Consider the following 13,008-nt stretch of genomic DNA (forward strand, 5'->3'; position numbering starts at 1 on the left):
ATATATGTATATTAATTTTTGTTGTTTTTGATCTTGCTGAGCGCATAATAGAGCTTCAAATTCTTAGTAGGAAGTTTAAAATACCAAGAAACATGTACTTAGTATCCGTGACTTTCAAAACGCAGTGAAAGCGTAAAATTAACGATGTACCAATAATGTATATTAAAATCTCTTGACATTGTATTTCTCGATATTCTAAAATATGTGAAACAAAAGCGTACAATGCAGTGGTTTCAAAAGTTTTTGTAAAACTGTATTTAGACGGTATTTTAACTATATTAGAACTTCTTATACTGTGTTTTGAAATCGTGAGATATTGTGTTTTAAATTAAATATTTTAAACTAAAATATTTAAAGTATTTATGTACATATGAACATACAGATTCATATATATAATTTGAATATAATATACATAACTTAAGTTTAATAGAAGTTATACTACAAAGTAGTATAAAGCCTTAAGCTATAAATTAATAGCATACTCAGGACCGTAGGGATCAACATTGTTTTGTAACTTTTGAAATTTTATTTAAGAATTTTCATTCGAATTCTAGTATCATATGTTGAAAGCTTTGTTACCTCTTCAATTATCAAATAAAAATAAATTGAAGGAATAAGAATTAGTAAGCTTTAAAAAAAATAAATATTTTTTTTCTCGTGAAATTGTAGCCTCTAGGCTTTATTATTTATTAAAATTTAATTGAGTTATTTTTTAATTTTTTCGTGAGAGGGCTTTAAAAATATTCAAAAAATATATTATATATACGTACATATTTAAATCTCAAAAAGGTATCACACAATTGGACTAACTGTTACCACTGAGGATTGTAAATTTTTTAAATGTCATTGACAGATTAATGTCAAAACTTGCTTAAAATAAGATTTGTTTATTTACTTACATAGTAGGTATTTTGAAAAATTTCTAAATTATGGCTGGAAAAACGGAAAAGAAGGTAGGTAGTCAAATTTCTAACAGAAATTATTGCAAGAGAGTATCCCAAGAACAAAAAATTGGTAAGACCATATAAAATATAATTGCCAGTTTTATAATTCACTATTTCTTTGTATATATTGCACACTAAAAACAGCTTTGGTGGAATTTTTGGAAAAACATCGTGGTGTTATTATAAGGCAATTCATATTTCTCCTTAAATTTTCTCTATTAATTTATATGCTTATAACTTTAGCGCAGAAAATACATTATTTAACAGTGAAGCTTCAAATGAAAAATGGGAAGAAATCACCAAAACACTCAATAGATATACAGAAGGAGCATATAAAAACTCGTCACAATGGAAGCGCTGCTGGCTTGATATGAGGTATGTGATTTTGAAATAGCTAAAATATAAATGTAAATTTACTACACGTATGTATTCGTATTACTTTTGTAGAAAGCAAGTTCGTAAAAAGATTGCAAGTGTAAATTTCAAAGAAAAAAACCATCTTCTGCTCGCTAATCATGAAATAGTTACTGCTTTAGATGAAAGAATTATAAACCTTATGAGAAAACCATCTAACAAAACTAGAAACAATTTAAATGAAATATGTAATCTTAAGGATTCTGTTATTTGCGATTCTATTAAAAGGGAGAGCAGTGAGGATGAAGAAAAAACATGTGTAATAATCTCTGAACTATTTAGAATTTTCAATTTTAAAAGGTTTTTTTTTAGCACTCTGTTTCAACTTTGAGTGACGCTATATCAGATAAGAGTGAACTCTATTTTAGTGACATTAAAAAAGAAAAAGATGAACAAGTATTTTACAAAGAATTTCCGAACAGCCAATCGGAGAAAACAAGGCGCAATAAAAGACTTGCAGGTAAAATATCTGCCAGCGTGAATGAAGAAGATCAAGATTTTTTGAAAATGAGATTAGCTATTGAAAAAGATAGGGTACGAGCTCTAACGGATATTTCGTGTTCAATTCGCTATCTTGCTGATGTTATTCAGTCGGTCATGACAAGTGATAAAGTTCGAAATAGTTAATAAAAGATAATCTTCTCATAATATCTTATTTCTGTATCTTATTTTTGTTTTTATGTGCAAATATCTATTTAATCAGTAAAATAAAACAATTTAAAATCCCTCAAAAAGTCAAGCCGTTATGAAACTAAGCTCAAGTCTGCACATATGTATGTACATACTATGTATTTTCTATGAAGAGGAATTGTTTTTGATCAATAAAAAAGTCTTTGCTATATGTGTAAACAGTACCTTAAATAAAATCTAATGTTGACCATCTACTACTCAACTTGGTCCTTCAGCACTTTGATCAACATAGCCACTCATACTTCAACATTAATGCAATTTTTTCAAAACTGCAGATGTAGTTTTATCCAACATACATTTACTTCGATTATATGCCGGATCGAATATTTGAACTTGACTTGAAATTTCAATTTGCGTATATCCTGTACAGATTGAAATAATATTACTTGAAACTGACTTGAATTTAACAAGTATTACATGTACATTAATTTGCCAGTTTGCGGATCTTAGAGCTCATATAAACGTCACTTGACTTGAAATTTTCAGTTGACTTAAAAATTAACTAAATAAAATACGCGCATTGAAAGACCCAAGATGACAAATTAAATAATACAGGCTAATACCAAACTCAAGTGGATTTTAAGAAATATTACTTTAACCTCTATAATATACATTGCAAATTGAAATTCCAAGTCCAGATCTCGATCTGCCTTATGAATGAGAGGCATGTCAACTGGAAATCTCGAAAAGGGCTATTAAATTTCAAGTTAACTAAACAAAATTTTTTGATTAACTGGAGTGAAGCTGGCTCAAAGTCAGGTAAGATTATATGGACATAAAATAGGCTTTAAATACGTTTTAAGCTGCCATAAAAACTCCCATGGATTCGAGTACTTTATGTCAATTTTAGAGGATATGTATTAAATATTTACTCTATGCTTAGGATAATATGAAAAATAAAAAAAATTAGCTGATCTGTGCAAAAAATTTTGTTAAATCTAATTTCCATCATATTGTTTTCAAAAATCTGGCAGAAAATCAAATGATAAACGGATAACCATCAAAAATCTTTAACGAAAAATCTTAGTTTTTGACAACACTGAACTGTTTTCCCACTCGTTCAAAGCCCACAATATATGTTCGTGTATATGTGAACATGTATAAAATTGTAAACAATAAATTAGGGGGTTTTTTGAAAATTTAATTTTTATTGGTAGATTTGTAAAATCATTTGTAGAAGAAGTTTCTAACTTTCTATGGAAAAGATGAGATTAGTTGAAGTTTCAGGAGACTTATTTAGTTGTTCTACAGATTTTTCATTAGCACACTGCGTCGCAGGTAAGAAAATTAAAATTTCAGTAATTTTTTGAAAAAATGAATAATAATTTTAATATGAAAAACATTTTTTTTTAAAGCCGACTTAAGAATGGGTAAAGGAATAGCAATTAAATTTCGTGATTCTTTTGGTCAAGTTGGGGAATTGAAAAGGCAAAATGTGCAGCCAGGCGGCGTAGCAGTAATCAAAGACAAAAACTCAGATCGATACATATATTATTTAGTGACAAAAACTTTAAGTTATCAAAAACCTACTTACGGTTCTTTGGCTAGTTCACTTTTGTCGATGAAGAATCATATGATATCTAACAATGTTGATAAACTAGCTATGCCAAGGATTGGTTGTGGTTTGGATGGTTTAACTTGGAATAAAGTAAAAGAAATTATTAATGAAACATTTCAAAATGAGAATGTTGAAATTGTAATATATAATTTTGTACCAAAATAAAGATTTAACAATTAATAATTTGGCTAAATACTTCATCCAATTCAGATCACACTAATAATTATGTTCTTTAAGAATTATTTATTGAGATAATAGGATACGGTTCGAAAGTATGTAGACGTTGAGTTTTTCAGCACCAGAATTTTAAATTTCGAATTGTTTCGAAAATTTTCATTAGTGTCATTACTTTGAGATAAGCGTGTGCAATTTAATGTTAATTTATTAAATATGTATACGGTTAATCATTACATTGATGTTTGTACATACATATTAAATTTAAAGATGTTCATATACATATGTTATAATTTCACAAAAATTAGAAACTTATATTTAGGATTAAAATGTTTGTGTATGTATATGGTAATGAAATTACATCTTAAGCATAAGTATTTTAAGTGCCCGGCTAGCTCAGTCGGTAGAGCATGAGACTCTTAATCTCAGGGTCGTGGGTTCGAGCCCCACGTTGGGCGAATAAATTTTTTTTTTGTTACGACTAATTTTTTACATCGATTTTTTTTTTTGTTCCTTGAAATATAAAACAGCTTATATACGAAGTACTTACATAAAAATAAAAACTACAAATTGAAAATTAAAACTTTATTTTTATTAAAAAATTTTTGTGTAAAAACTAACTCTAATATTTGTGTAGTACGTTATTAATTATACTTTTCCTTTGAACTTGTGATATTTTTCGAAATCTTTTACCAAGTTTTCATAAACATGTCTAGTAGCGTCATTAGTGCAACGTAATATGAAGGGTCCAACACGATGATCACAAATTTTGATTAATATATAACAAATACTTTCTATATGAGTTTTAATTTCAGTATATAGCGTAGTTGTCCTCTTGTCCGTTACCATTAAACCAATTATAAATGTTAATATATACGGGGCTAAGCGTTTCAAATTTAATTCATGCTTTGCGAGTAAATGCATTATGCTAAAAATTAATATAATATGAAATTATTTATTATAAAATTTTTAAGTTTACAATTTACTTTTGCAGTTTCGCTCCCATTTCTGATAAACTTTGAATATCTTCCTTATTTAGTAATATATCTTTATGTCGATCAGATTTATACCAACATAAAGATTGCAATAAATCTTGATATATAATTATAAATTGAGGCATACGATCTGTAATTATTTCGTGCCTTGATTTGATTAATATAATACAAAGATTTGTCATTTCATTATGTAACTCTTTAAATAAATTTTCATTATTGTCAGTTAACACAAATTTCTTAATATTTATATCAATTAGAAATGATAAAATATTATCTATGTGATCTAATGACAAAAGTATTTCTCGATTTGTACTTAATGATGACATTGTGTTTAATAGCATTATTACAACATTGTAATTCAAGAATTGGTCATTCAAATCTTTTTCTAATTTTAAAATTATTTCTAGGCTAATTTTTTTAAAGTATTCGTTCAAAATCTAAAAAAACAAAATTAAATAAGAATTTTATTAAAGAATAGTTATTAAATCTATTATGACTTACAGCACATTTTATTTTATCTAATTGTAGCTTTGAAAGTTGCTGAATAATTCGACAAATATAACCAGTATTATCTTTAGTAGTTTCCTGAAACATAAAAGTTAAATATTTGTAGTTAACATTGGCAAAAACAATCCATTAACATTTGTGTTTTATATTAATTAATAAATACTAACACAATATCCTAATGGATATTTATTTATAACTTACATTTTCTATTTCGTACAAGAAATTTCTAAAGTCACTTTTGCTGCTGTTATCAACAATTAATTTTATAATTTCACTGTAATGTTTTTCTTTATAAATATTTTCTTCCAAATTGCAATGGTTCAATTCGTTAGTTCTCAGCTCGAGTTTAATGTGCTGCCAGTACTTCTGCAAAATCAATTGCACTTCATCAGGGTCGAAATGTAACAGTTCACGATTGTTCAAAGCTATTGTTGTAAGACGCACGGAATATTCATTTGAATATTTGACCTATTAATGCACGATAAATAACTATACATACATGTGGAGTAACAAAATAATTAAATATTAAGTTGTGCTTACCGAATAACCAAGATAGATTTTACAAAATTTGCGAAAGTCATCAGTGATTTCAAATTCGTTGTTTTTATTTCGCAATATAGCGTAATTCAAATAAATTGGATATATCTCAAAAGTTTTGTCAATAAAATTATTTTCTTCATTATTGAAAGATTCAAACTCTTTTGCGCTACTGAAGAAAACATTTTCAAACTCCCTCAAAAGTTCTTTTAGAATAATCTTAAATTTTTTATTATCAATTTTTGATATAATCTTAATTAAATTGAAAAGCAATTCGTTTTGATTATTTGGAGAATTTTCTTTTTCCTTCAAATAGGTTGGAACGTTCGATAAATATTTTTGTATGTCTTCTATTTTATTTTCTCTTAAATTTTGAAATAATAAATCGTAAAATTTGGTTGACGCTGACGTAGGTAAAACTTCCATGAAATTTTCAAATGGAATTAAATCGCAAATCTTAATGAAAGGTTTGAAGTGCAATAAACGTTCTAATATGTTATAAGCATTTTCAATTAGTTGGTTGTTAGATATGTTTAAAAGGTCTCGATACAAAGCAAAATGTAAAATAAAAATCTCCGTTTTAAAATCTTCCTTGCATGAAGCTACATTAAATAAATTTAAAATGTTTAAATTTCTTTGAATTTTAGAAATTTCTACATTTTTAATTGTTCCTTTTTGATTATTTTGTATTTTTTGGCATATTAATTTAACTTTATCAGCTAGTGGCAATGATTTATATTTATTAAAATCAATGCTATGAAGTACAGATTTTTTTGATTCAATTATTTTGCCAAGTTTTTCATAACACGTTGTAATGATTATCTTAAAGCAATCATAATTTTGCATTAATATTTTTGAAAATTCATAAATAACGTCATTTTCAAAATCATCTTGGAATATTATATTACATATTAAATTCTTTTCACTTTCAGACATATACCGCGTCATCCATATATTATTTTCGTCGATGAACAATTTTATTATTTGATTTGGATCTTGAAAATTTGAAGGTAAGATGCTCTTTATATTAAATTTTGAAGTAATGTTATTTTGCAATAGGATTTTCCCTTTTAGTTTTTGTAAAAGCAAAATGTTGCTATTGTGTTTAGCATTACTATCGCCAAAATTAGCTATTCGTTGTTCAATTAGTATCCATTCGTCATTTGATAAAAAGTCATATCCAGTTTTTGTTAAATTTATTTCCTTATTTTCATTTTGGCTTGGATAATAATAGGTAATAAAAAAAAACATTCCAAATGTTTTTACAATTTGTAAAAACGAATTTACAATCCGGTTATTATGCTCAATATTTAATAAGAAGTTTCCAAAATTTTTCAAAATTTTTTTGGTTAATTTTATGTTGTTTTCAATTTCAAATGAATATATATCGTAATGTTCTATTATTTTAGATCCAGTAAAATATTGCGACAATAAAGCTGAAGAGAAATCCAAACTGAATAAAATTGTTTCATTTGGTTCTGATTTAAAACAATGGTCACTTATATTCTTAATAACATTTTCTAAATTATATAAAGCTGTTTTCCAAATTATCAGAGAAGGCTTCGATACCAAAGAAGATATAAACTTTGCAAATTCCCTTCCAGTTATTGTATTCCAAGCAAAAGCGATTTCTTTAAAACTTTCATGATGATTCATATATATCTCAGTTGAGTTTTGATAAGTTACTTCTAAACTTTTAATGATAATATTAAAATAAAATTCGTCATCACTTGCAAAATCACTTAAATTTAATTTAGGTTTTTTGCGCGGAGACTCCTCCGATTCCAGATTTTTCCGTTTTTGTTTTAAAATATGATTTTGTTTTAAATGTTCTTCCAACGCTTTCAATAAATTTGCAACATACTTTTCTGGGCGATTTAATTTTCTGAACATTTCAAATAAAATTTTCATAAAATAATCATACATTTGTTGTTCTTGCAGATTTGTCTTTGGACTTGTAATTATTTTTGCTGCTAATTCGAAAATCGAATATTCCAATATTAGGGGGTTTAATTCTATAGTGCAGGTTAATAGCCACATCACTTCTTTGATGTTTTGATTCACATAAACTTTAACAATATTTTGAATTTGGTTTTCCATGTATTTTACGGGTCCTTCTGGAGGCATTTCAAATTTTAAATTAACTTCGTGTTTTCTTAAAAGTTTTAAAACAACAATTATGATCTACAAGTAAATTAAATATAAATAAAAAAAAACACAAAATATAAAATTTGTGGGTGAGTACCTGTAATTTAAGCTTTGAATTAGTAAACCTTTGGGCAAAGTCAAAACTACTTTTTATAAATTTTTTATAAAATATATTATGGCCTCTAAAGTTGATCAAGGCGCATTCCATATTTACAAAATGAGCGTGAATAGGAAGATGTGAGCTAAATTTAAGGATGCGTTTTTCATATTTAGTAAACAATACTTTTTCGATTTCCACTATATCGTCAAAACATGGTAATTTTTCTTTTACTGATATCATGAGTTCTATTAATTTTTTTAAAGTAACTGTCATGAATTGCGCACCAAATTTGTCAATACTGCCTTGAGGAATTCCTTTAATATATTCTTTGATGTTTAGAATGATTTTATTAAAAAACTCTCTTTCATGAAGAAAGGCGAAATTTTCCTTGTTTATTATTAAATATTGCTCATAACGATGTAAAATACACTTCTGCAATAAACAAAATTTTTCATATCTGTTTTCATCAATATTTTGAAAGATTTCATGTTTAGATATCGAAAACAAAATTTCCACGAATTTCCTTGTTTTAAATTTTTTTTTTGGATTTTGAGCAAAACAGAGAACCTTATCTAAAAATTGTGAACAGGCTGCATGGGTTATTAAACTAATTGGATATTTCAGTTCCAAAAGTTTTGTTAAAGTTCCAAATTCTTCTTTTTCACTAACACTTTCCGTCAATATTTCACTGCTTTTAGATGAAATCCATTCGAGAACCGTATTGTATTTAGATGAGAGGACAAAATCAACTGATCTGATAGCTTTAATCCCAAAGTTTAAGTTTTCTAATACTGTGTGATTTTCTCTGTTTAGCCATTTCAACAGTTCTGCATATTAAAAGTTAATCAAGTTTTACTCTTAGAAAATAAATATTATACCTTTTTCTGATGTAGTCTTCATACCCCTTTAGTCTTTTTTATTTATTTTAGAAAAAAATGTGTATTTTTTATAAACAAAAAATAATGTGTGCATGTGCTCAAATGTCAATTCCATGTAGTACAGTGTGAAGGTATGTATGCATTTGTGTGATGTGAAATATCATTTACTGCTTAATGTAGACAATGTAAAAATTATAGGCTGGACACAAAGAGAGACTGAAAGTTTATCAAGAGTAAAAAATAGCGAATTTATACGTGTTAAATAGCGAAAATTAATACAATAAAGATATGTACATAATCTATATAAAGTGTGTGCTATATTTTTCCTGAAAGTGAAATAACGCATCTACTATAATTTCCCTTTCTTAAAATAATCAAAAATCCCTTCACAAAAACATATTAGATTTTAAATCGTCATCTTAGTAAAAAATAATAAGCTTGTTTCTTGAGCATGTTTTTTTCATCGAATATGATTAGCTAATTTTTTGACAAGCTGCATTAATTTTAACAAATTCCTAAAACTCAGTTGTTTTTTATTTAAGTTATTTTAAAACAATCTTCGTGGCTTATAATTTATTAAACCAAGCCATTTTTAATTTTTACTAAGATAATTGAGCTAAAATGCTATTCGGTCTACGAAGGAAAAATTTTTTGAAAAGCATTAAATAAATACAACGATTAAATAAATGAAAAAAATATTTGTCACATTGAAGTAGTCCTATTTTCTTCCGATTTCGCACTATTGTGATTCAGCGAAAAATAATTGGTTGACGTCACTTATAGCGATAATAATTAAATGATGTTATGTTACATTTTATGTCATAATTTGAAGAAACGTCATGTACTGTCACCAAGGAGCAAAAACGTCAGAATAACATACATATGTAATTAAAATTTCAAACAATTGATTCTTCATATGAAGTTATTCTTAAAAAAATATTTCATTATAACATTTTATTACACAAAATATAAATGTGCATTTTAAAAATCTAAAAAATGTAAAATGATTAAAAATCAAAATAAATTTAATAAAAATGCAAAAAAATTAAGTGATGCACAACTGGTTGAAACTTTACGTAGAAAAAAAATTTGCAATGAACGTGCTCAAAAAATTGTTGAAGAATTTATCGAAAGAAATATTGAAGAAAAGGATTTTCTATTAAAAATTAATTTCATTACACAATCCCATTACGATGATATTGTAGAAGAGCGTTCAATATTAAAAATATGCGGATACCCACTGTGTGATAAGGACTTGACAGATGTTCCAACTCAAAAGTATGTTATTTCGACGATAACTAATAAAGTTTACGACATTACCGAAAAGAAAAAGTATTGTACAGGAAATTGTTATAAGGCTTCCATCTACATAAAAGAGCAAATTTTAACTAGTCCTTTATGGTTGCGAAAAGATAATGATTTAACCGAATTTCAGCTGTTTAATTCTGAAGGTATTAGCTAAAAAAATTAGGATTTAATAGTTAGTTCAAGTGTTAATTAAGTATATTTATGTAAAGTTTTTATTTAGCGGTTTTAATTTTGACAAAAACTAAACCGATAAAAAATATATTGTAGAACATTATACACTATTTATGTATATTCTATAATTAAGTTTTAAAATATTGAATAAAAAAATTAGATAAAATTAATAATATTAATATATTTTGAATTTTACTACCATATTACGCTACAACTTGTTTAGAAATACAGAAACAAAAATAACTAAGGCTCTATTAACGTATGAGTTATTTGTTTGTCCAAATTATGGTATAAGATTTAAGAGATTTACTAGGTCAAAATTTAAGTAAATATTGGTCAACTGAATAAAATAAGGGGATAAATTTACATAGATTTCTTCTAGGCTCGTTCACGAGTAAAAGTATGCTAATGTATAAGTCTAACGTGTAATTGAATCGAAACATAATTTTGGAAGCCAGATTATCAGACCTTGGTTTTTGGAAATATACATAAATATGCGTATGTACATATGTATATATAGCTGTGATGATTGAGTTTTCGAAAATCTTTATATAGCTAATAACTGTCTTTAATAATTAGTTTGATTAAAAGTAGGTATTTTTTATTTTAAGGTTTGTCTTAAAAAAAAGTATCCACATCTTACTACGTTAGCATAATGATTGAGACGAAATTAACAAAATATCGAGCAATCGATAATTATGTCTCCATTTTTAATTTAAAATTTTGGGTAGAATTTGCGCTAATTGTTGAACTGTAAAAAATACCTTATTCATCATTTCTTCTATTGCTATCGTAGAATCTCTCACATACTTACATTGTACATGTAACCTCTAAAAATGGATAGATTTCCCAGAAAGCAATAATTTTTTTTTTTAAATAAAAACAACACTTTTAATATTATTTAACCTATTTTAATGTTATTAAAAAAAAATAAAATGATATAAATAAATAAATTATTAAAAATTTAAATAAAAAAAAACAATATTCAGAGTGTTATTTTCTTAAAATCAGTTTCAGTTTTGTTTTTTAAAAATTATCAGTTTAATATTAAAAGAAAATTTTAAAATCAATTACAAATACAATATATTTCAGTATGCTTTAATATTGAACATGCCTATAAATATATTAACAAAATTATATAATGTACACATATATTTGATTTTTTAAAATGTTCAATAACCTTTATATACATGAACGTTAAATAAAAAATATTTTATATTATTAAATTTACTACTAATATAAAAATAATTTGAGATTAATATACGGTAATGTAAATCAATTAATCTTAGAAATTTTAAAATCAATTTAATAAGCTCTAAAAAGTTTAAAATAAAGTACCTATTACGGCAGAAATATACCTTCAATATTCAAGACATAGTTCAATATATTGCGCCTATAGTGAGCTTTATTCACACCAATTAAAGTCAATTTCGAAATATTGAAAATATTTTTAATCTTAATATAGTCAATGTACGTATTATATTTCACTTGGGTTTTGAACTTAATTTAAGCAAAAGACAAATTAATATGTGCGTATTGTATATAAAGAAAATTTTTGATATTTTTGAACTGGAAATTTAACAAATTCAAATATTTTTTTAAAACAGAATAGTAGTTAAATCATATGAAGTAAGATAGAGCGAATACATATGCTCATACGTACATATATTTACCATACAATATTATTACAAAAATATAGTTATAAATTTGTATTCAAAAATAATGTAAATATTTCCTGTTTACTTTTTTTTGTAGTTATTAGTATTCTTATTTTATTAGATTAGCCAAAGTTGTAAAAAACAAGAAAAGTTTAAACTATAATTTATTATTTGAATAGTTTTGTTTGTATGTGCAGCACATGGAACTGACAACCCTAAAAATTCCTTCTTTTCATAGGAACATAAGGAATTTTTGAGGTTTGAATGATATTTGTTCAATTAAGTGGAACATAATTAAGTTATGAACATTGAAATTGTGCTAATTTTGTTAAATATGAACATTTTGTGCTAAATTTAGTTGTTTTTATAATTAAATATTCAATAAGATTATAAGAAATAATTGGAAAAATAAAAACTCAGTTCAAATTGTTCATATTTAATTAAAAATATTAAATCAATAATCGACTCTTGTATATTGTATATTCCTACAAAATTTTTTTTTCTTGTTGTACACAATTTTGTATTACATAAACGCGTAAGGTCAAATAAAATGCACATTTTTGATTAAATGATCATTACAGGAAATAGTTTTCAATATTTCTTTTATAAGTTAACAATTTTGTTAATTAATTGTTAATTTCATTTTATATTAATATTTATTCATATATGTATATAAAGTAAAATCATTATTTTTTTAATTTTCAGTTTTATTTTAATATATAGAGTTTAATAGAGCATTTTAAAATATTTTTAAAATCAAGACATTTTATAAATTTATAACGAAATATTTGCACAATATTTGTTTCTTTTTTATTAATAATAATAATTATAATTAAATGTTTAATAATTATTTGCATACATAATATTATATAATGTATGTAAGATTTTTTAGTACTTAATTCTAATTTAAATATTTTATTTTAAAT

General features: G+C 25.3%; 4 protein-coding genes and 1 non-coding gene across 5 annotated transcripts; 4 read left to right on the forward strand and 1 right to left on the reverse strand.

Moving 5' to 3' along the window:
• Nucleotides 1–884: 884 nt before the first annotated feature.
• Nucleotides 885–2,046, forward strand: LOC129608680 (uncharacterized). The gene is made up of 5 exons (XM_055520341.1): nt 885–1,014; nt 1,089–1,131; nt 1,188–1,319; nt 1,392–1,617; nt 1,671–2,046. Exons 1-5 carry the CDS (start codon nt 930–932, stop codon nt 1,983–1,985), a joined length of 801 nt encoding a protein of 266 aa, XP_055376316.1. The 5' UTR covers nt 885–929; the 3' UTR covers nt 1,986–2,046.
• A 1,089-nt stretch (nt 2,047–3,135) lies between these two features.
• On the forward strand, nt 3,136–3,774 carry LOC129608681 (ADP-ribose glycohydrolase OARD1-like). The gene is made up of 2 exons (XM_055520342.1): nt 3,136–3,326; nt 3,404–3,774. The coding sequence occupies exons 1-2, from the start codon at nt 3,245–3,247 to the stop codon at nt 3,769–3,771; spliced, it is 450 nt and encodes a 149-aa protein (XP_055376317.1). The 5' UTR covers nt 3,136–3,244; the 3' UTR covers nt 3,772–3,774.
• Nucleotides 3,775–4,165: 391 nt separating this feature from the next.
• Nucleotides 4,166–4,238, forward strand: Trnak-cuu (transfer RNA lysine (anticodon CUU)). The gene has a single exon. It is a non-coding gene; the product is annotated as a tRNA-Lys (tRNA).
• A 112-nt stretch (nt 4,239–4,350) lies between these two features.
• Nucleotides 4,351–9,059, reverse strand: LOC129608632 (uncharacterized). Its single transcript, XM_055520273.1, has 7 exons — nt 8,946–9,059; nt 8,065–8,894; nt 5,823–8,003; nt 5,484–5,750; nt 5,277–5,360; nt 4,767–5,212; nt 4,351–4,708 (listed from the first exon to the last, which is right to left on the reverse strand). Exons 1-7 carry the CDS (start codon nt 8,965–8,967, stop codon nt 4,429–4,431), a joined length of 4,110 nt encoding a protein of 1,369 aa, XP_055376248.1. The 5' UTR covers nt 8,968–9,059; the 3' UTR covers nt 4,351–4,428.
• Nucleotides 9,060–9,854: 795 nt separating this feature from the next.
• On the forward strand, nt 9,855–10,585 carry LOC129608674 (putative RNA polymerase II subunit B1 CTD phosphatase RPAP2 homolog). The gene has a single exon (XM_055520334.1). The coding sequence runs from the start codon at nt 9,949–9,951 to the stop codon at nt 10,405–10,407; it is 459 nt and encodes a 152-aa protein (XP_055376309.1). The 5' UTR covers nt 9,855–9,948; the 3' UTR covers nt 10,408–10,585.
• Nucleotides 10,586–13,008: the final 2,423 nt, after the last annotated feature.

This window comes from Condylostylus longicornis, unplaced genomic scaffold (assembly GCF_029603195.1).
Source record: "Condylostylus longicornis isolate FDR11 unplaced genomic scaffold, ASM2960319v2 ptg000033l, whole genome shotgun sequence".
In the NCBI taxonomy this organism is placed as follows: Eukaryota; Metazoa; Arthropoda; class Insecta; order Diptera; family Dolichopodidae; genus Condylostylus; species Condylostylus longicornis.